Source organism: Trachurus trachurus (genome assembly GCF_905171665.1).
Source record: "Trachurus trachurus genome assembly, chromosome: 5".
Taxonomy (NCBI): Eukaryota; Metazoa; Chordata; class Actinopteri; order Carangiformes; family Carangidae; genus Trachurus; species Trachurus trachurus.
Window position 1 is genome coordinate 35608445 of NC_139896.1, and position 22809 is coordinate 35631253.

Genomic DNA, 22809 nt, shown 5'->3' on the forward strand with positions numbered 1-22809 from the left:
GGGGGGGGAAGGATTCTGTCATTTGAAGCATGAAGTCCCTTTAACCCAGTCTTCTGTCACTCAGCAGTCAGTATAGGAGCACAGCATGCAGAGGCTGTAAATGCACAGGTTAAGAGGCAGCTGGCCGGCAGCGCTGAGCACAGGCTCTGGTTCCTGAATGAAGATCAGACTTACATCAACATTACTACAGATGTGGTCATCATTTCTGTGGCTCCTCAGCCTGCACACCGAGGTATCATACCAACACCTCAGCATTCCACCTAGTTACACTTGGCAGCTCTAAGTGCTGCAGACTAATAAAGTTAATACACGGCCCTCTTTTATCCTGCCGCATCGTATTTTCTTTGTTTATTGCACTTCTTTAGCTACAACACTTTTGCAACTCTTTGGTCTGTATTGTCACTATATCACACTTTGTGATCTATAAAAGCAAAGACAGGGAATTCCACCTTGTGCCTCTCCTGGGCATGGTGTGTTATTGTTTACCTTAGCACGTGGTTGTCTACCTGTTTGTTAGAGGAGCTCAACAGCACAGAGATGGTCTGTGGTGCCTTCAATAGAAGGGCTCTCTGCTTCGCTTTCTAATAACTGTCATCTTTCTATTCATAGGCGTAATATTTTGGTTTTGTATATTCTGTTAGATCATCTATGTATATTAATCAAGATATTAAACTTCATTGTTTACAGGGCCCTTGAGATGCATCATTGGATTTTTCAATATTGCCCCGACAAGACCTTATAATTCTGCACTGTGGAAAAAATGGAGGAAAAGATATTACAAATGATAAATAGTATTATTATGATGAAATCCTAGTTATAATACTATTTCGCACACACAAACTTAGACATTAGAAGTGAAGGAGACTTGGTTTTAAGACACTTTCTCTCCTACTTGGGAATGTACAGATCTGGATTTCTCTCAATTGCCTACATCAATTCTACCACATTTACAAGTGAGACAATGTCTCCCAGTGATTCTGCACTCTTTCAAAAAGACACTTTGTTAAATAATAATATTAGGCAAATTAGCATGGATATGAAGGAACGTGCCAAGCCGGTTTGTGACAATGCTCTGATCATCTCTTTTGTTGCTGCTCGTCTAAGTCTTTCAATGAGCGACTGAATGGGAATTAATCTCATTAAGACATTATTGGAGAGCCACGCTGCTGTCCATCTTATAGACATGACAGACTTGTAGATTTTTATCACAAAGAAATGCAAGTAAAATGTAAATGAACATTATTTGAAAAACCTTCATCATCTACTTATGAGACACCATGAGAGGCAAGGCAAGGCAATGAGAGGAACATATTTCTCAACCATTTATTTGCTTAGCGCTAAACTCCAGGCGGTCCTCCATATCTTGGTACAGGGAGATTAGAGTATATTCAGAAATGACATGTATTTGATATTTCATCTCTCGTCTTAACTAGGGAGATGTTAAAGCACTTTTCTATGACTATATTTATTTTTTGGGATGGTTGTATTGTTCTTCTATTGTGTGAGTTGTCTGTCATGTTGTCTTACGTCTTTTTCTACTGGGATTGCTGAGTTCCCGTCTGCACAACAAATTTACCGTCTGGTACTAATAAAGAAACCTTGAACCTTGAACCTTGAACTAGCCTGAAATGTACCACAAAAAGGATTTCTGTGGGGATTTTCTGACTGATATTATGAAGCACAATTTAGGTTGAATCTATCACAGTTGGCCTGCAGTGTGTTAGCTGAATTTCCTCCAGTGGCTGCTGATGCAGCTGCAGCCTATAAATAGGCCCGGCCCAGACAGGCAGCGGGAGGAGAGCTTTGGTTAACCCCTGAGACCCAGTCCTAATCTGACCCTGAGCATCATTAGAGAGCCAGCTCATCAGACTGGCCAAGAAGGATACAGGGCACCCTCCGTCTGGAGAGAGCTCGGCATTATCGTATCTCACGAGAGGCACAGCACCCTGTTTTGAGCACCCTCAAACTCAGCCTATTGTCAGCAACCTGTCGTGGACGCTTCCTTTGCCTGCTGGCTATTCCCTCAGCCAATATACACTATCTGCCACAATGCAGACAGGGGAGGGGTATCGGACTCTCTACCAACCATGCCTGTCTTTTCATATCTCCAGATGGCCGAGTGTTGGAGAGGTTTGCTGCCTCTTGTAACCGCTGTAGCAAGGCTTTGCCTCCCCAATAGTATACTTTTTACAATCAAAGAGTAGTCGTCTCTCTTGCCCTTACTCTTTTTAACAGCCGTTTTTGCACAGTTTGATTGCCCTTTTCTTTTCACGCTCTCCTCTTCTCACTCTTCTATTCCTTGCATAGTCAGTCATCTATACCACAAACAGATCCCCATGTGGGGATAGTGAGAGTCTTTCAGATTTATTACACAAGGGTTTTACGGGTCAGCCTTAATTAAGAGGTGAAATCATTAAGGAGGGATAGATAAAGAGAGGGTGTCACAGAGATGACCCGTCTGAGGCAGAAATCTCCTCTCTGGTCCTCATGGCTTCCAGACAACCAGGAATCTGACACCTGCATTATCCACCAGGTTTTTCAGAGAGAGGATGGAAGCAATTGTAATGCTTGTTGGATTAGATGGACTGTGAAAGAGGAGATGGCTTGAAAATGTCTCCAGCTCACCTTAGTACTTCAGGGCCAACAGAGAATTCTCCCATCAGCTTACGAAGCCTTGTAACTCTAAAGTCAACTGTCATGTGTTTGGATAGAGGGGAGGTGAACTTTCTTGCAGGGATTTATAAGCCTGTACGTGTGCATGTGTAAATAAGAACTCCTGTGTCTTCTTTTCTTTTTCTCTCTCGTATTCCATAAAATGAATGTGAGTTTCCTCTCAATATCACTCGGCTAGATGAAAAAATAATGATTTTTGAAACTCTGATGATGTGAATAGTCACAGGCAATCTAATCAGTAGTCTAATCAGAAGTAATGATTTGACTAATGGAATTAGAAGAAATACAAATATAAAATGCCCTTTGAAGAGAAATTCACACACACTTGGATCTTTGTTCAGATCATTTTCATTGCTGTGGTGTTTCCCTCTGCACTTCCACTAGACCATTATTGGCAATTAGACACTGATCTATTTTACTCCTGGTTTGTGGGTAATGATGTTTGAGTTGAGGTGCCTGAGTCACTCACAAAGAATACAATGATGTTTTCTCCTGGAAACTATATAGCACCATGTCATTCGGTTGTGTTTTTTTCAAAGAGGTGAAGTGCTGAAGGATTTAAAAGCTAATGAAGGGGTAATTATATATAACAAGTTCAGAAACAAAAACATACAGCAAGTCGATGCCTTGTTAAGAGACACGACTACGCTATAAGGCCGCCATGCTAGTGTAGTGCCACCTCATTAGCTTCAACAGGAGAACTAGCACAGACCTGCAGTGTTGTGTTTGCATACTAAAAGAAATAAGTGGACAGAATGTTTGTGCATTTAATGCCTGAGCATGTTTTTTAGATACACTAACAAGGTGAGGTTACCGTTAGCCGCTAACAAGCTAAAATATTAAGTTGTCAACTCAGAGGTGATTAAACGTGTCAGCGCCATATGTAAAATCACACTCTGAGTCGTTCACAGCCACTTTTGCCTGAGGGTTGAACACTTGGGTGGGTGCTGTAGGTCACTTGAAGGGCTGATGATGAATTGCATCATGTGCATTTCCATGTGTACGGTACATGCAACATCCCATGTTGGTCGTCCTGTAGCCTTTGTGGTGATTTTTCTGTGTGTTTTCCTGACTGTCCTAGTGGGACCTGGTTCTCTCTGTTGTTTGTATTTAATGATTAATACAGCTCCTAAAAGCCTGGTATGCTAATGCAAAAATGTGAAAGTTAAAATTTTAACAGCTGCATACATCTTCATGATGCATAAGCCTAAAACCTAAAAGATTACTTGAGGTGACTGCTCAGAACAAGCAACCAGGGAAATGACGAGCATTAATAAAAAAGATATATATATTTTCTTGTTGTCTGACTCTGCTTGTTTACTTTTAATATTAGGTGATTATTCAGAGACTGACAGGGACATAAGCAAATAAGTTTCACAATTAAAATGAGGAAAATCCTTTTGTAGACTAGAAGTAATTTTAATTTAATTTGGTGTCACAAGTGTTTGCCTGTGCACTATTCCTGTTTGAAACTGACAAAGTCAGAGGCGAGTAACTGGAATTGAACTATTAGGACAGCTTTGCCTCATAATTTGTCTCCAATTCTTTATTAATTGGCAACGTGGATCACTTTGTGTCTCGTGATGTCATTATGAATCCAACCTCCCCATGCAGGAATCATATCATCAAAGAAAGTTAAAGGTGGTATTCTTTTTAAGCTCTGCAAAAGCATTTTCATATTCAGTGTTGTACAGCCATGTCAGACAGAAATGCCTTTTGACTCCCTATGGTGATGTTTTTAAAAGGTCCATTACTGTAACTGCAATAGTGGCACAAGTCTGGGTGGTTGGAAAGCACAATTTTCAAACACAGCTTTGCTTTTAGAGGTTGACCTTTTTCCTGTTGCCTCTCCCTGTCCCGTAGCTCAGAACCAAGCCACATCATCGCTCCATGTCTACACCCCTGAACTGATATTAAAAGTGAGCAGATGGCCACAATACTCTTAGGTCCTTGACAAGGGTGCCAAAACTTTTCTTGGCCAAATGTTGTCAAAAAAAAAAAAGTTTCCAATCATATGCTCAAGTGAGAAAGTGCTGGAAAAAAACATCATGCAAAGCAAGCATCTTGACCTTTAATATTTTAGATCTGTAAAAACTCTCCCCCCTTATCACGTGAAGGTGACACATTCACATTTCATTGTTCCAGCATTGTCAAGTCCCTGTGCAGTAGCACTTAGCCATCTCAACCTGGGGCACTGTGCCTTCTCTAGAAGCAAGAGGCCATATGAGTTACCCCACATTCACAGGGAACAACATTGCATCCTCAAGTAAACACAATTGAGCTTTGTCTCTAGTACATAGATGGCAATGTATACATTATATGTTATCTATGCACACTAATCATGAAAAGCGTTGACGTTGTTTACCTCACCGAGGGGCCTGGATTGGATCCGAAAGATAGAATCTTCACTGGCAAACGGAAGAAGGATCCCTGGCCCACCAGCAATTTCCTTCTTCAAAGCAGCATTAGTGGCTCCATTAAAATCCTGTCACCCTTTTTTTTTTCCTTTATGGCTGTCTGTGGCTTCTGAGGAGACGAGAAATCACAGTCACTCAAATGCTAAGTGACTTTAACACTCCTGTGAATATTAGGAAGGAAAGAACTTCAACCATGCCAAGAAAAAAAAATAGATGAGACCAGTGTTTTGAATATCCTATCCCCCTACCTCTGCAGTATCTCGTCACAAGCCATTACCTCTGCAGAAGGCAGACTGCTTGACACATACAGAACACCTTCTTGTGTCAGTCTTCATTAAGACTTAACCATGTGCACGAGCACATACCGGCAGCTGTCTGAAAGACTGTCTCGCTGATGTTATCATGTCAGCAGGTTTTCAATCCCTCGCTTTCAGACATTATAAGGAATGAGCTTATCATGGCTGCAAATGAATCAATGTGGTAATTGCGAGCCGGAGTACTATCTCCACCGAGGGCCGCGAGACAACAGTTTATGCGTAGGAGAAGCTCTAGGGGCAGAAAGATAGGCCCTGTCCCATCCATCATTAAAGGAATCATCTTATTAAGGCTCTCTCTTTTTGCTTCGCAGGTCACAGATGGAGGTACCATCAAGCAGAAAATCTTCACCTATGATGCTATGTTTAATACCAATTACTCTCACATGGAGGATTACCGCAGACGTGAAGACCTTGTGTACCAATCAACTGTCCGGTGAGCCTCAAAAATCAATTAACTTTAATTTCAAATAAGACTACTTCCTTGTTAAACTGTTCTTGCATGCATCACACGTTCTGCCTTTCGCTCCATTCGCTTTGCAGCGTGGGGAATCACAAAACTCTGAACTCACTATATAATCACACTATTTCTTGATGCTTTGATGGTAAATGCACTGAGATGAACTCCCATTCAGGGCTACACAACTTCATTTCCAGCCATCTGTCGTTGGCCAGACCAGGCCAGACTGGAGCGACCGGGCGAAGGGGTCAGTGCGTTATTACATGAGGACAGGAGTCAGTGGCAAACTCTAATCAGCAACTCTGCTCAGGATAAAGAGTTCAGTGTTAAAGATTTAGCTAACATCTGGCCAGGCCTGTCCTTATTCCAGCTGCAGTGGTGCATATATCCCAGGTAGTGTCAACCAACTCACTCATACATTACTGTAGCATGGAGCTGAACATGCAGACGCCTCCCTCACCCATGGTTAGTTAGTTAGTTATTTAGTTAGTTTAAGTTTATTTCAGACATGTTAAAATAAATGAAACGCAATACAGTAATGGACAGACATAACAAATAAATACTTTGCAAAGACAACACATGAACAAAATTAAATCATTGATATATAATTTTCATATCCGAAAAGAAGTGGGAAGAAGTAAAACTTATTTACTCCCACCCCTTATTTATAAATTAGCTATCAAGCTTCCTTGTCATTATAATCTATACAATAAGTTAATTCACAAGTTAGCTGGATTTATTCTAATATATTATCACTAATATTTATCTCCCCAATATATAGATTTATTCTAACATATTATTACTAATATTTATCTCTCTAATATACTGTATAGTCATATACATATAAAGACATATACAAACATAAGACAAACTGAAGGTAACAACCAACATTTGGGTAAATACCCAAATAAATAATAAGAAGCACCTTGTGGTGGTCAAACACCCTCATTCCTGTACATTTTGGAAATCATTTTTTTGTACTTCTTTTTGAACTGGATTATGTGTGGACATTCTTTTAACCCCACATTCAAACTGTTTAACAGATAGGAACACAAAAGCTCCTTCTTGTTGTGTGTGTGTGTTCTGGATTTTGAAATTAAATTTCCCCCTAAGTTGTAACCCCCTTCCCAGGCTTTCAATGAATAATTTTTGAATGTTTCCAGGCAGTGAATTGTTTGTTGCTTTAAATATTATTTGTGGTGTCTGTAGATCAACAAGATCTTTGAATTTTAGTAGTTTTGACTGTAAGAAAAATGGATTTGTGTGATCCCTATCTCCTGTCCTATGAATGACCTTTCTTTTGTGGAGTGCTTATGTAATTATTTCCCCAAACCTCTGCACAGTAAGTTAGATAAGGAAGAACTAGTGAACAGTATAGAACCCAGAGTGTTTTATGATCCAGAACCTGTTTTGCTTTATTTAAAGGGATAGTAGCATTTTTTTTAAAGTGGGGTTGTATGATCTACAAATAGCCCCTAAGTACTTTAATTGCAGTAGAAGACTCTCTGCACTCCTCCCGTTAGCAACGCCAGCCCATAGCCCTGCCCAGAGATTTACAACATACAGTGTTGTGAACAGACCCAATGAAACGGCCTATTTTCGTGGTCTAAAAGAGGTTTTGCCAGAAAAAAAATACACAGTTCCATTGTTCGCTATAATACAATTTTTTTCCAGCCCTTCAAAGTGCAGGAAAAACGCAGTTTTTATTTGGACCTAACCAACTCATGTATCCCTCCGCCCAGGGTTAGGGCCCGCCGATCAGCAGTTGGTTCGGTCCAAATAAAAACTGTGTTTTTCCTGCACTTTGAGGGGCTGGAAAAAATTATATTATAGCGAACAATGGAACTGTGTATTTTTTTTTCAGGTAAAACCTCTTTTAGGCCACGAAAATAGGCCGTTTCTTTGGGTCTGTTCACAACACTGTATGTTGTAAATCTCTGGGCAGGGCTATGGGCTGGCGTTGCTAACGGGAGGAGTGCAGAGAGTCTTCTACTGCAATTAAAGTACTTACAGTAGGAGCTATTTGTAGATCATACAACCCCACTTTAAAAAAATGTTACTATCCCTTTAATACTGCAATGCTTCATGACACTTTGGTTTGAATGGTTCAAGCCTACACATCTGGACAGTGTGTGCATTAACAGGTTTTTACAGAGAGGACAGGAGAATGCGTAGTACTGTAAGAGTGGGGAGTCAGCTGGCTCCGGTTGGCTTGATTACGCTTTTGAGGCGTCCTGGGGGCTGTCTTCTTTTACCCCAGGCCCCACCAAAAAGGCTGGCAGCTGTCTGCCCCTTCTCCTCACTTCTTTCCCCCTCTGCTCTGACTGCCCCCACCACTGCAGATATCCCCCTATGAATGTAAAGTATAACACGCAGGAAGTGCTCGGCCATACAGCGCATTCCACAACTTAATTTAAATCTAAAATGCTTCACACTTTGCATCCTTTTTGCAATGACTCTGCTTTTATCATTCCCTTTCATCTTGTCTTTGTCCTGCTGTTTTTTTCTTTGATTCAGCTCATGTACACTCGTACCACTTTGTATCCCCCCCCCCCCCCCCCCCCCCCTATATTTTTCTCATGTGTGATGTGGCTGCCCAGCTGAGGATGATTTATCTGGACAATCCTACTAACCCTTTGGGGGATTAGGCATCATCACAATGGAATGGTGTACACACTTACATGCTCACAGACATGGAAACATGAATGTACACACAAACAGAAAACATACACTCCCTCACCCCAGCCCCGTCAGGACACACACACATACTATGTATATGGTATACAGGGGAGTAGAGGTGAGAGAAAACACACAAAAGGGAGGGAACATGGGAGGGGGATTTCAAATGAACCGGCATGCCACCTGCACTGACCTGTATCCAGATTCCTATCAGAACGCTTAGCCTGTGTTAGTTAACCAGAGAGGAATGTGGACTCCTGCCACAGTCACACCTTTCCTCTTGCCAAGAAAAAAAAAAATCCCTCTGACTGGTTACGGTCCTGCTTTCATGGTGTAACGGAGAAGCTCAGCACTACTAAGAGATGCAAAAAACCTGAATTTTTACTCGCTATAATCTCCTATTTCCACCTGAGAATGCTAAATCTCCTGCACAAAGCCGTGGCAGTCTCACAAATCCACTTGTACGACCAAAATGAATGCCTCAATATTCTGTATCTTTTATAAACTCAGAGCATTTTGTAGAAAACTGTATCTTTAGCTTTTTCCCTTTTCTTCCTTTTTTTAGAAAACACTTTTCTCTCACAGCAATACGTGGTTATTGTGCTGTAATAGAGTGACAATAATAGAGGTGATTTTGCTCCATAAATGCCATCTTTCAATTATTAGACAGTCCCAGAAGTGACACTGATATTGACTTCGTCTAAGACTTGTCTGGCTTTGACAGCTATTAGTCATAATCTTTCAAAAAAACTGAAGCAGCTATTACTTTTTTCTATATTCATGTGCCAGTGCATAGATTGGCCTTGTGAGACAAATGACAGAACTTGCATGTGGCTGATGACACTTGAAGTTTAAGGACCTTCAGTTTTCAAGATCATATCACAAGAGCCGGAATTTAGCATTTTGCTTCCATCAAATGATCCTGTAATTTGTCACAAAAGAAAAAAAAAACTAGCATATCAAGGTCATACGTACTGCTGGCTTAGTTTTACCAGTGGTATTTATTTTTTGGTGATGTCTTCATGTTAAATTTTTCGCTCTCACATGCACATTCAGACCCAGCCTTGGAGTCAAATGTAAAGTAACCAACATTAGTTGCATTTCCTTAAAAGCAACATGTTGCTGTGCAAATAATGACTAAATGTCCCAAAGAGAGTTCTAGTGGTTTGTGGGGCATAACATATTTCTGCAATGACAATCAGCAGTTAAACATGTCATAGACCCTGCTCCACCTGCCTGCAGATGCTTGTCACTGCAACATTGGCTGATGACATTATTTTTCCTCTCAATAACATTCACAGAATCTGTTTGCTTCTATGGCCAATTATTCATGTTAATGATGTTTTAACCCCCTTATAATGTTGACTGATCTTCATACCTCCTTGCCAGTGAAATTCTTGGTCAGACACATTATGTTTTCAGGTTTTACATGCTATTTGTCATTCTAGTGAACATCTCATATCCTTGAGAGAATTTCTCCAAAATTTGGCACAAATGCTGACTTGAACTCAAAGGTTTTGTTGGTCAAAGGCCAAGGTGAGTGTGAATTCACAAAACAGGGAAGAGGAGGTTGGAGAACGCATTCAATCATGAGTCAGAAATGTATTTATTTTTTCCTTCATATTTTTCTTTGAAATAAGCTTAAAAAAAATCTTAATATGGGAAGATTCTGTCAGAGGCTTCTGTGACCCATGTAGACTCATTGAACCGCCTGGCAGTACCGAGATATTCCCCTCTAAAGTTTCTGAGCAAGCTTCGTCCCTCGAAACAGTCAGAGAAGTCCGAGGTCAGAGATGGAAGCTCTCAGCTGTCCCTCAATATGTGAACGTACGTGTCATCTACTTCTCTGATGAATTTGAATGACGCACTGACAGATTTGCAGCAAGTCCTCGTAGCTTGTTTACAGTGCATTAGTGTATTGTTTTATTTTTCATGAAATTGGTGTCTTTATTCTGTGTTGTGTGTCAAGCAAATTATGTACGCTCTAAACCATGCCAAACATGGAGTTAAACGACCTACTGTATACTGGCTGAGCTTTAGAAGCACAGCTCTGGATGAGCTAAGGGCTAGGTGATGGAGATCTAAGGCTTTTCTCCTGTAGATCCTCACTGAAAATGTCAGCCTCCTGACTAACAAATATGATGAACTGCAGCCACTTGAAGAACCAGTGAGTATATTGTGACTAAGGTCTAATGTGTCAACAACACTCTGGACTGCAGTACGAGTAAATGAGAGATGCCAGAGCAAGTGGGAAGAAGAAAGATGGAGGGCTGGTTCTGCTTGTACCAGTACCACTGGTTTTGCTTGTGCTGCTGGGATATTGTGGCCATAACTGTGCGTTCACACCAAAAGCTTCCAAAGCGACAAAACGCCGGAAGTCAATTCATTTTCAATGAGAGCCCGGCAACACTGAGCGACCAAAGCGTCAACTGGCGTCACCGCGCTTCCAAAGCGTCCAAAGCTTCCAAAGCGTCACCAGATGAGAAGTTGAGCCAGGTTTAACTTTAGGGTAATTAGCTATGACGCGGTTCGGCGGCAACCGGCGGCAGCCTGTCAGAATAGAGATGTCCATCGGCTGCCGTTTTTTTCTTTTTTTTGTATTTCGGCTCCCCAATGACCAGCGCGACGCCAGTCACGTGACGAGCGGCCAAAGCGGCTGAAAATATTTGCCGTTTTGGGAGCTGTCTTGTCTGAAGCCCACCCTCGAGCGTTTTTGACGCTTTGGAAGCTTTTGGTGTGAACGCACAGTAATAAGTAACCCAAGAGTGAAGACATGATGGAGTGATAATGGTACAAATATCAAATGAACATTGGTCTTTTACACAGATGACTGTTGTTCATTTGTTCACAAATGACAAAAAAAAAGTTTTTAAAGTGTGACCACAATAGTTTCTAATTAATAAGCACATGTATAACTCTCACCCTGACAACAAAGCTACAGTTGGCATTTAAACACAAGCTACAGTGTTTCTGTAACCTTTAAGGAGCTTTTTGTAATTTTGCTATCACTGTAGCTCAGCACTAGCCTCGTAAACCAGCCTCTTGCGGAAATGCATTTAATTTAATTTCGACGGAGAGTCTGGCCTCATTCCCCCTGTACTGTAAGCGTTTAGTAGCGTTGACAGACAACCCCATTCAGCCAATCAGCAAGTTGGTGTAGTGACGGGGCTTTGCACCAATCGGTCCCTGATTGGCCAACGTGCTGTATCAATCACAGCGATTGGCTCGGCCTTCTGAGGGTTTCAGGCCAAACGCTTACAGCGGGAATGAGGCCAGACTCTCCGTCGGAATGAAATGAAATGCATTTCCGTGAGAGGCTGGTTTACAGTACAAGGCTAGCTCAGCACATCTATTCTTACTGAAGTATTTGCTGGTAGCATTCTAACCAGCTAGCCCTTGCACGGTGCCATGTCATAATCCTGACATCCCATTATTCCAACATGCCAATTGTCTGAAAATGACCCATTATTCCGAAATCTCAATGTTTGGAACCCTAACCATCAATATCTGACACAAGTGAAAACCTGTGCCCACACACGTCTCTATGACGCCTATTATAATCCACTCCAACCTCCAGTCTGCCCTGTCGACAGCACTGCTAGAGGGCATGTTGTAACCTCTTGTATTACAGATAGCTTTAGTCAAGTGATGATCACTCCCAGCACAAGAGCCACATTGAACCACAAGACACCTTACAAATGATCCATTTAACAAAATATGTAAAATAACCCAGTCTATCTTTGCCTAAACCAAACCATCTCCCTTTTGTACCTAAACTCAATCAAACCTATTCATTATCAACTTCCTTTTATAAAACTGATTTAAAAGAGCTTTTTAGGTTTTTTTTGCGAGGCACTGATAAATGATAGTAACCTGCCAATAGTAGCATCACATCAGAAAACACTATGTCATTCTGGAGGACAGAGACAAACAACATATTAGTCACTGTCTCTCTGTCTCACCTCCATCCTTCAGCTACAAAGAAAACACCCAGAAAACACAAATTAAAATGACACCAGCCATTTCAGATTGAGGTAAAAACACACACACAGATATAACGCTGAGGAAAACTCGGTTGTTTGTTGACACTGGAAAGGACATGTCCCAAACATCCATCTCCTAATTGTTTATTGACTTGTCTGCATTACTGAGGGAGTCCCACTGCTTGAAGGGTGATCAAAAAAAAAAAAAATCATTTCAGTCTAAATATTTCATAAGAGAAACACTCATGGAGCAGTCTTTCACCCTTCACACTCTGTGAAGGACGAGCCTTGTTGTGCTGGTTGCATCAGGAAGCAGCGCAGTCCAAGGGTTTCAGTAGCTGATAAATATTTCCACCAGGAAGTCGTGTCTAGAATCTTCTTTTATCATTACCGTTGCGGATTCATTTGTGATTAAACTCTTAAACTTTAGGTGAATGTTGTTTCCTAGATGAAAAAAAGAGAGAATTGACATAAGTGGGTGGAAGTGCTGCTGCGGTAGGCTATATGGTTGTTTGTGGCAAAATATGGTAGCAAATTGTTTCCAGTGAAACCAAATTCATGTCAAATCACTTTTTTAAGGATTAGTGGAGGATTGTGTCACTGCATTTATTTTGGTGGTGTAAATGAAAAACATATGAGGATGTATTCTAATAAATATTCTTACATGGTGATAAGTAACTTCCCTTTCTCTTCAATTGGTAATGAATAATAAGTAACACATAACGTGTTTAATGCAAATTGAATTAGGCTTTAGAAATACTTTAATCAGAGCAGTCTTTCTTTGTGGGCCCAGTAAAACCTCTCTGCTTTCTGTCTTTTTATGTATTACTGATCTCTCCTTTCTGCATTTGTATGGATCTGAATCCATGACTGCAATACCTCGGATACAGACAACAGTCCCACAGTTTTCTGGATAAAAACAGAGAGATGAGCGATCAGCTCTTACTATAATGTAAGCAGCTAGCACAATGCCAATCACACCTCACTCGGCACCCAGAGAATCACGGCATTATCCTCATCATTTTCTTTCAAGCTCATTCCTTTAGGAAACATGGGTGATTACACACCTCTCTTTGCAATCGCAGCCTCTAGGCAATTTGTCTTTTCTTCCCATTGAGTACTGGTCTACAGTATCCTGACCCATTCACCCATAATGTTTCAGGCTGGAAAAAGTATCTGACAATGCGCTAGTTAATTTGATGCAGAGATTGACTGGATGAGCGATCAGACTCTACTTTGTCAAGACTGCTCTTTTTCACTCTCCATCCTGGCAGTTGCATTTGCTTGCATTTGTAGGCAGGAGGAGTTGTGCAGGACGGCCTACATAACAGGAAAGAGCTTTCAGATGCAACTCCTGGGGGACAATCGATCTCTCTTTGCGGTGTGCTGTTTTCGCTGTTCCTCCACGGGGGCCCATTGCTATCGATCTGCACCGTGTATGTGCAGGTTTTTTCCCCGTTTTTTTTTTTTTTTTTTGGTATACAGGGGGAATTTTGTACTGTGTTCAATGTCTGTCTATTTTATTCACTTAGCTATTCACTCGGTTGCTTATTTAGCATATTCATATTACAGTACATTGTGCTGATATCGGTTAGCTAGGCTGTGCAAAATAAATGTTGTTGTTTGTCGTTTTTTTATTAGTTTTTTAGTTTGTTTGTTGCTGTTTTCTCTCTATGTTTGTCCTATCATCCACTACGGCGTGTGGCATCGCTAATCAGCTTTGTATAACTCACTAATTAATAAGATCTATAATTTCACAAACAAAGTAAGGTACAAAAGCATTCAGAAATGACAGAAAACAAAACAACGACACATAGAAGCTAGACTAAAGGAAAAGGCAAGAGCAGAAGACTAATTAACACAAAGAGGTGGAAGATACAGTGGATATTGTCTTGTAAAATGTGAACTGTGAACAGGAGGCCCTCTTCACAGTCATGCACTCAAGACTGCAGCGATAAATCCAGTGATGCTATACTTTAGTTACAACTGGTAGGACTCAGAACACTCATAAATGTTTGCTAAACCGTTTGTTCAAGTGCTCTCAAAACTGCTATTTACTAAATTAAATTGCAATGCAGAGCTGCTTATAGCTAGATGGCACAGCTGATGTCAGTTCAGACTTAAAGAGGTAATCGGAGCCAAAATAGACAGAAAAAATCTTACAAACCTAAAAAAATGTACTTGTTTAATTAGAGTTTTCATCGTAATTAGGATTTTAAGCATTACAAACAACATAAGCAGTACTCTCTGAGTCACGTGTTCCCTTTTTGTGATCAGATTCTCAATGGACCAGCACCCCGACATCAAAGATTAGAGGCGGTCCTGAAAAATTAATTCCACCGGCCTTAATATTTAACGGAAACCTCAATGTTAAGAGTACAACCTTTCCTCTTTTCCTCCTCCTATAATTCTGATGGACGTGTCTCACTGTCAAACTTGTGGAGGCTTCAGAAGCAGACAGCCACTCAGGAATGCTGTAGTTGGGGGTTTCTTTGTGGCCTCCTCACCCCTTCTTCTTCTGGCAGTACTTCCATGCCTTGAATTATCTTATCTCTGGCTGCTTTTCCCTTGCACTCGTCTTATTGCAAATCCACGAATGCAGCAGTCAGGATTGTGGGTAACAGCACTACGGCTTTGTTTGTAAAAACAAAGCAATGGGCTACATCAGCGTTTACTATAATGTAGCCAGGCAAGACAAAGCCAATTTACCTCCCCGCTACCACCACCACCACAGATAGATTCACAGTGCTGTTCTCATCATTTTACTCTAGCAGGGAAAAAAAAGACTTTACTTGTTTTATGCTTATCCCTCGAGGAAGAGCTTGTGGAGACAAGCCCACTTTATATCTCGAGGTGCTCACTCTTTTTCATATATACTTAGCTTTGTCAAACATTTGTTTATAATTGGTTCATTCAGCAAAACTTCACTTTCTTTCTACAAGTTGAGCATGCTAATTTTCATCTAGAATCCAATCAGGGCAGCGACTCCGGGTCACTTTTCAGTTTGTTTGTTTTCAAATTTGACCATTTGCAAAATGCTTTACATGCATGTCTGTGGTTAACCTTCCCAGCACAAGCAAGGTTCAAAGATGAGACGAACCAAACCAAAAGTACATTAGAGGTGGAAAGTGCATATGTGGATTTAGACTTCTCATAGGCAGTGCTAGGAATAGGAATAAGCCAAATTTACTCCCAACGCTCTCCTTTAAGCTTTTCAGTGGAGGTTAAAGTGCCTTGCTCAAGGGTACCTCAAAGGTAGTTGTTGAGCAGGGAAGGAATATATATATATATATATATATATATATATATATATATATATATATATATATATATATATATATATATATATATTCCTTTCCTGCTCAGTTCCTGCAGAGATTTGACTGCTCTCCAAAAGAGTGATCTCCTCTTCTCTATTTCCTCAACAAACACACACACACACACACACACACACACACACACACACACACACACACACACACACACAGAGAGAGAGAGAGAGAGCTGAACTCATTAAAGCCAGGGTGCTGTGAGCGCCCTGCTGCTGTTCCAACTGAGGTCCCCGTCTGAAACACCCGGGCGGCAAGGACAATTGTTCCTGTTTTGTGAGAATAAATCACAGGGGCTTAATGTGACCAGTAGTGTCTCACTTTGATTATCACTGTTGACATATTAGGCGAGCGCAGAATACAGATTGTGCTCCCAAGCTCTTTAAAAAAAAAAAATCCATCTGTTATCGCTGACTGAATAATTGCTGCCTGCTGTTTCTGTACAGGCAAAAGTTTAAAGAAGAAAAAAAAACATCTAACATTACATCCTTAATGTATTCAGAAGCTCAATAATATACTCAAGTTGTCAAGTTTCAACAACCAGCAATCAAACCAGACATTGGTTTGGTTGTACACCTGTCATATTAAAGTGTTTCATAAACAACTGTCGACTGCAGCAGCAGCTTCTACTTCTCCAGAATATGGAGGTTAGACTTGGTGCTTTGTTATAAATGATTTTTGTCAACAGTGTGCAACCCACTCTTTAATAACTATCATCATTAACAGTGACGTCCAAATTAGGGTGTGATTGCTAAATTATTGATAGTAATGAATTTTTCATAAATTTCACACAAGTTTATAATTAATTCATCATGAACTCATTGTTTCAAGGGGTTTATGAAAATTCAACAGTTTACCAGAGTAGTTAAGCATCATTTGATGCATGGAGTCAAAACATTACATTTTGTTTTTATAATTTATACACAGGCAGGCTAAACAAATGTGTACTATGAAATCTACTGTAGTACATGAGGTGGTTTTAAATGAGATTAGAAAAACTGTAATTATAAGTTTATGAATTATAACTGCATTCTCAAATATACTGCAGTTATGTCCTGTCATATACTAAACCATCACTAAAAACTGCTAGAGTTGGCTGGAATGACCCAAACGCGAGGAAATGCAGAGATAAAAGCTTTTGCCCAGACAGGTATTAAATCAATAATGCAGAAATTTTCACAAAGTTGTGCCAGTTAGACTTGCCTTTCAGATGTGACGCAAAAACAGCCTGTTTCAGGTTTGGTACATCACATTGTGTGAGCTAACTGATTGTGCTGCTATTTTGCCTGTTTGAGAGACACGTCCTTGGTGCACCCGGTTAGTAGATCAGCTTCAACATGTGTTTGCGCATGAAATCAAATCACGCAAACCTTTAGTAAATCAGGCCCTATCGCTTTAACTACTGAAATATCTCACGTTCACTATGCAATTCTACATTACACTAACTTCACATCTATTACAATTTGCTTCTTTCTTAACTTCTCACTCCCTAACCTTATGTTTCCTTTGTGAATCACTGTCAACATGTATAAAAATGTAAAGAGTTGACTGAGCTCTTAGAATAACTCTTCTGTTTTTATTGTTTTCATGGTAATCCAGGCTGCCGGAGGTACGGATCTCAGACAACGGGCCTTATGAATGCCACGTGGGCATCTACGACCGGGCAACGAGGGAGAAGGTTGTCCTGGCTTCAGGGAATGTTTTTCTTACCGTTATGTGTGAGTATCAACTGCACTGCAGCTCTACGTTTTCACACCAAGCAAACCTTTTTTTCTTTTTTTCTTTTCCATCTTACTCACGGTGTTCAATGTATTTGTGGTTGAATCTGGATGCTGGGGTGGGACATGGTTACATGGAGGGGACTGTTCACAGTCAGCAGGTTGGACAGTATGACAAAGATGGAAAAACAGGATGTGGTTCTGGCTGCAGGCAGGAGGCAAAGCCCTCTTGATCACAAGTGTGAGGTTTTAAGTTTTATGTGTGGTGCCTGAGGGGAGATGCTTTAAAACTGGTTCTGTTTGTTGGCCATGCTGTCCTATAGTATGAGTATGTAAAAAGGAATTTTGGTGGAAGGAAATAGTATCATGATAATGTTGTGTATGCAATTCTAATATTATTGTGCTATAGTTTCAATGTTTAGCAACTTAAGATTTTAATTGATGCTCACATCTATAGGGAACAGGTGAGGATTTACAAATCTTGGCATGATTGTTTAGAAGAGGGTCTTTTTTTTTATCTAGAAATTAAATATGCAACATTTGCCCCCACCAATTTTACCTGCACACTCACAATCGTCTATGCTCTGTTCTGGCATCTCTCCCAATTGTTGTATTGAAGTAGGAAAGCCTCTAACACACTTGTGATGGGATGAAAACCATTGTTTAGTTAATACCAATGATCAGCTGTCTCAGATTCACACCGGTCTGGTAGATGAGAGGACGCCTACTTGCTTTGTCCGCCGCGTGTTAGGTTTTTCTGTCAAGAACAATGGGAAAAATGTGGTGCCACTCAGGTGGATGTTGACTCACAAAGGAGAGCAATTGCTCTCGAGGCTACAAGCGGATTCATCATCCTCACCGGTGAATCCCAGATATTTTTACTCTGTGGATTATTTTTCTAATAATAATTATTATTATTTACCCTCTCTACTTTGGATAAATTTTTCTAGCTGCTACTGTGACTGACATCAGAAGTTAATCAACACATCTCCTTAAAATGTTCTAGACAGATATGTAGGCCTTGGGCTATGGGACAATTGATTAAATTTCAGCAGTGATCTGGTTCTAGAATGTCTGCCATTAGAAAGTTATTGCTTCTTCCAACTAATGCTGCGTTTCAGGAAGGCTTTTGAACCCGTAAGTCACGACTTACGACTTTGTAGCGTTCCAGGCAACCTTTAACTCGTGTTTTTCCGACTGGTTACGCGTGAAAATGCACTAGAACGGCAGTCAAACCCGTAACTCCCTACCCGTGAACTCGTACCAGATTGAACTGGTACGAGTTCACGGGTTGCCTGGAACACACCATAAGAACCTGAAAGAAATGGACCTGTTTCAGATTCCTGTCGGTATTTTAACTTGGGCCAAGAAACTGATCTGACTGAAAATTCACATGGATAGAAAAGAAGTGCTGCAGAGTGACCATCACAGATGGAGGTAACACTTCTCTGGGATTTACATTTTTATCCTTTTACATTGTAGTGTCTGTCTTATGCTGGAGATCACATTGATTTAATGCTAATGGACCTTTGCTTCATTTTCATTTGCTTCAGTCTAGGGCTCTGACAAATAGAATTTACAATTGTCAATATGCAATTTTTGTGGCCAAAAGAATTCATAATAATTATAATTACTGATGATTATTGTGACCTCTATGGAAATTTTTAATAATAATAATAATAATTCTATGTGTACAATTTTCATCACCTTTAACTTTGTTTATATTCTCTCTTTTTTGGCAAATTAATTAGACCCAAGAATGAGGGCCCTAGTTTGCTGGCGCAGCGCAGGTGGCGCAAGGTAGCGCAGCCGGTCTAATGCAAGTTTCGACCAGCGCAGCCGAGCGCAAAGTCAGATTGGGAGATTTGTAGATCGCGCTGCGCTGAGATAGGCGTGGCCGCGCAGCAGGGGGAGGCGTCACAGATTCAGCTTGGTGCAGTGGAAGTTTTGTGCGAAAATGTCCCGCCGAGGGTGCGCTGAAAGCTCGCCACCTCCAACCAGGTCTACTCTCAGCGCAGGGCGAAGCGCAGCAGGTGCAGTGGAAGTTTGGCTGACTGACCTGCAGTGCACACACGTCACCAAGACCTCACAGGCAGATCTCCACAGTTCCAGGCACATTTCAATGCAATAAATATCCACAATAACCACTATTTAATGCAACTAATGGAATCAACACGTGAATTTATATCTATATAGATTGTCCCGTCACATCTGACGTCAGATCAAAGCAGAGATCAAAGGCTGTGGCACGCCTAATGGAAACTCCACCTGAATTAACACAGCAGGGACGAACTGGCACTGAAAAGCAGCTGTGGATGTCCCAAAAGCAGGACTGAGGGTGAATGACTGCATGTCGCTGCCGTGTTGAGATACCACTCTGCCCTTGTGATGATCGCTTTATTTATTTATTTATTTATTTATTTACTTATTAATTCATTAACGCCAGCGACCGCATCAGGCAGCCGTAATGAAAAACAAAACACAAATCTTCATCTCTCTTAGTCCACCACCACTGCCTCGGTATCAGATAGTCAGTATATAGCCTACTACAGTATACTCTCCATCACAGAAAAAAAGCGAAAAAAAGAGACGGACAGAGAGAGAGAGAGAGAGAGAGAGAGAGAGGGAGAGAGAGAGCGTCCTTTACGCGGATTTCATCCGTTACGCATGGTGTTTGTTTATCTTTGTCTCATCATCTTGCACAGGGTTTGAATAAATGTGAGTTTCTTTATTAGTTTATTAGTTGTTGTTTCTTATACTATTGGGCAGGGGTTCTCAGTGTATCAGATCAAACCTGATTAAGGATATTTGTATTATTATTAGTAAACTCATTGTTGGTCACTCTGAGCTCGGACCTCCGGGGAAACAGCTGTTTCCTCCGGGGAGAGGTTCGGCCTCTGGCGTCGCTGTTTCCTCCGTCCATGTCCAAGTATAAAATGACAAACTTGCAGCGCGCATCGCCCTCCGCGCAGTTAAAGGTGAGGAGAGGAGCTCATTTGATTGGTGAAGATCTGACTCGGCTGTGTCAAACCCACTCCACGCCTTTCTCTCCTCCTTCTGTCTCCCTCCCGCCCTCTCTCCTCCCTCTTCGCCGTTTGCGCCGGTGGGAGGGACGAGGGGAGGGTTTACGCTGGTCTAAGTCTGACTGCGCGGCCCACGAATCTTGCGAAATGGACCTGGTCCAGCCCCGTTGGCGTGGCGAAGCTGCGCTGCACTTAGACTTCGCTCGGTCAACGAAACTAGGGCCCTGAGTGTAAGGTGATGGAGAGAGTCTGCACAACATCATATAAATGAACAATTACATAAAGTTCCACAATGCCTAACATTTGCCATCACATAATGAGCACCGTATCAATATTTAATTTTTTGGACGCGTCAGCATCATCCTGAATACTGGTGCACTGCAACACCCTTACTTCAAACCTATGTGCCTCTTATAGTTACTCGTGATTGAATGAAATCATAGATCACAGCAGAAGATAATGTGCCTGAGGCCTATAGTCCGTCTGTACTGTAATTATTATATTTTAGTCATCTAACTTTCAGCAGCACAGACAAGTGGCTCTCTGTGTGGTCCTATGGCTAATTAGCAATGGTGACATTTCTCACTGGCGCACCAAAGAGAGACACCACGTGACGATATTGCTCCATTATCATATCCTGTGCCTCTGAGGGCTGCCTTTGGTTTTCCTGTTCCTCTCTGTCTTTCAACATTTCTTGACCATCCGTTCTGTTCTTTTTGACAACCAAAGTAATGCTTCTGTTTGAGCGCTCCCCCACACTGACGTCAGTAGAAGACTTTATCAATGGAAGGGCATTACCCAGTTAACCGTTTCTTGTTTCAGCCCTGGGTGGGAAGAGGTGAATGATGTAGTGGTGGGATAGTTGGAGCACCCTAACTCAGCTGGGTCTTAAATCACCACTCCACAAGAGAGGGAGAAGAATGGCCTCTGGCATTGTGGCTAATTGCCGTCTAAACTGAAACAGAATTATTCATAACCTATTAGTGTGTCAAGTTCAGTGGGAAGTAAAGAAAAAATGTAGAGAGGAGAAAGAAAGAAAATGAGAGGGAAAAAAAGTTAATTAATAGGAAGCAGTACACGGAGAGTATTTTAATTTTTTAAAGGGCTTCATAAATAAGAATTATCATTTTAATGAATCCCCTGCCAAGAAATTCAATCATCCACTTTTAAAAGGCTAAACCCTGAACTCTTGGTACCTCCACTACTGTCCTTCACTGTCTTTAAAGTTTTAAGACTCTTTCTTTTTTTTTTTGCAATGCATATACATATGTTTACTTTATTAAACTTAAAGTCATGAACGATCCCTCACCAAAAGACAGTCATTATCATACTATGATGACAATTTAGCTGGATTTACATCCAGTAATGAATTTGATAAATCATTGTTTGATATCTGGAATACAGTGTTCATGACATTACACGCTTGTTATCACAGTCATAAGGTAATTGGGAGCAATATGTTGTGTTTGTTTAGTCATTTATTTTTATTTCTACCTACACTATACTGTATACTAAATCCCCTGGACTATTGCACCAACAAGCTTTTATCCTGATAATGAGGAACACGAGTAAGACACACAAGCAAGACAATCTAGGGCAATTTATAATGTAGCCTATTGTGTTAGCTAAATCTTGCCCCTTAACCTGAATGAGTGGTTATGGTGCTCTGTGCCTGTAAATGTAATTACTGAGGCATTACCATATCATCATTTATGATAGGGCACTCTGCTGTCAAAGTTCAAAATCAGCATCTGAACTGAAAGGTTAGGGATGACAAGTTCAGTGTGAGGAAAATGCTGAAATAAACCGATGGACAGAATCCTTATTAGGCTATTGAATTTACTGTCAAATAATTCTCAGTCTCAGTCTGCAAAGGGTACATCCAACAAGATGTAAATACACAGTGGGTAGAAAATTGACAGTGTAATAGAGTTTGGTCTTTTGACCTCCATCTGCAGTGTTATGGTTCCATTGAATAGGACTCAACTCAAGAACATCAAAGGACAAAACATTTCAGCTCTTTGATGCAAAGACCGAAAACTTTAATGCAATTCTCATGTTTGTGAAATCATAAAGACCTTGGAGCAGTACTTCATTCAGAAAGCCTTTTCCACACGTCATATTCATCGCAATCATCGCCTCCTGTTGTTGGCTGTGGGGCAGCCTGGACATGAGAAACATAATACAGACACACTGTACACTGTAATATGTAT

At 40.9% G+C, this 22809-nt stretch overlaps 1 protein-coding gene across 2 annotated transcripts in view; it reads left to right on the top strand.

The window, feature by feature from the left end:
• igsf21a (immunoglobin superfamily, member 21a) overlaps positions 1-22809 on the top strand; it is a gene marked incomplete at its 3' end in the record, with an annotated part of 215497 nt that overhangs the window by 124842 nt on the left and 67846 nt on the right. For both annotated transcript variants that reach the window (XM_083972308.1, XM_083972309.1), the window contains exons 3-4: positions 5719-5840; positions 17455-17573. In XM_083972308.1, coding sequence (XP_083828434.1) covers positions 5719-5840; positions 17455-17573 — 241 coding nt within the window. The remainder of the gene's footprint in view (positions 1-5718; positions 5841-17454; positions 17574-22809) is intronic.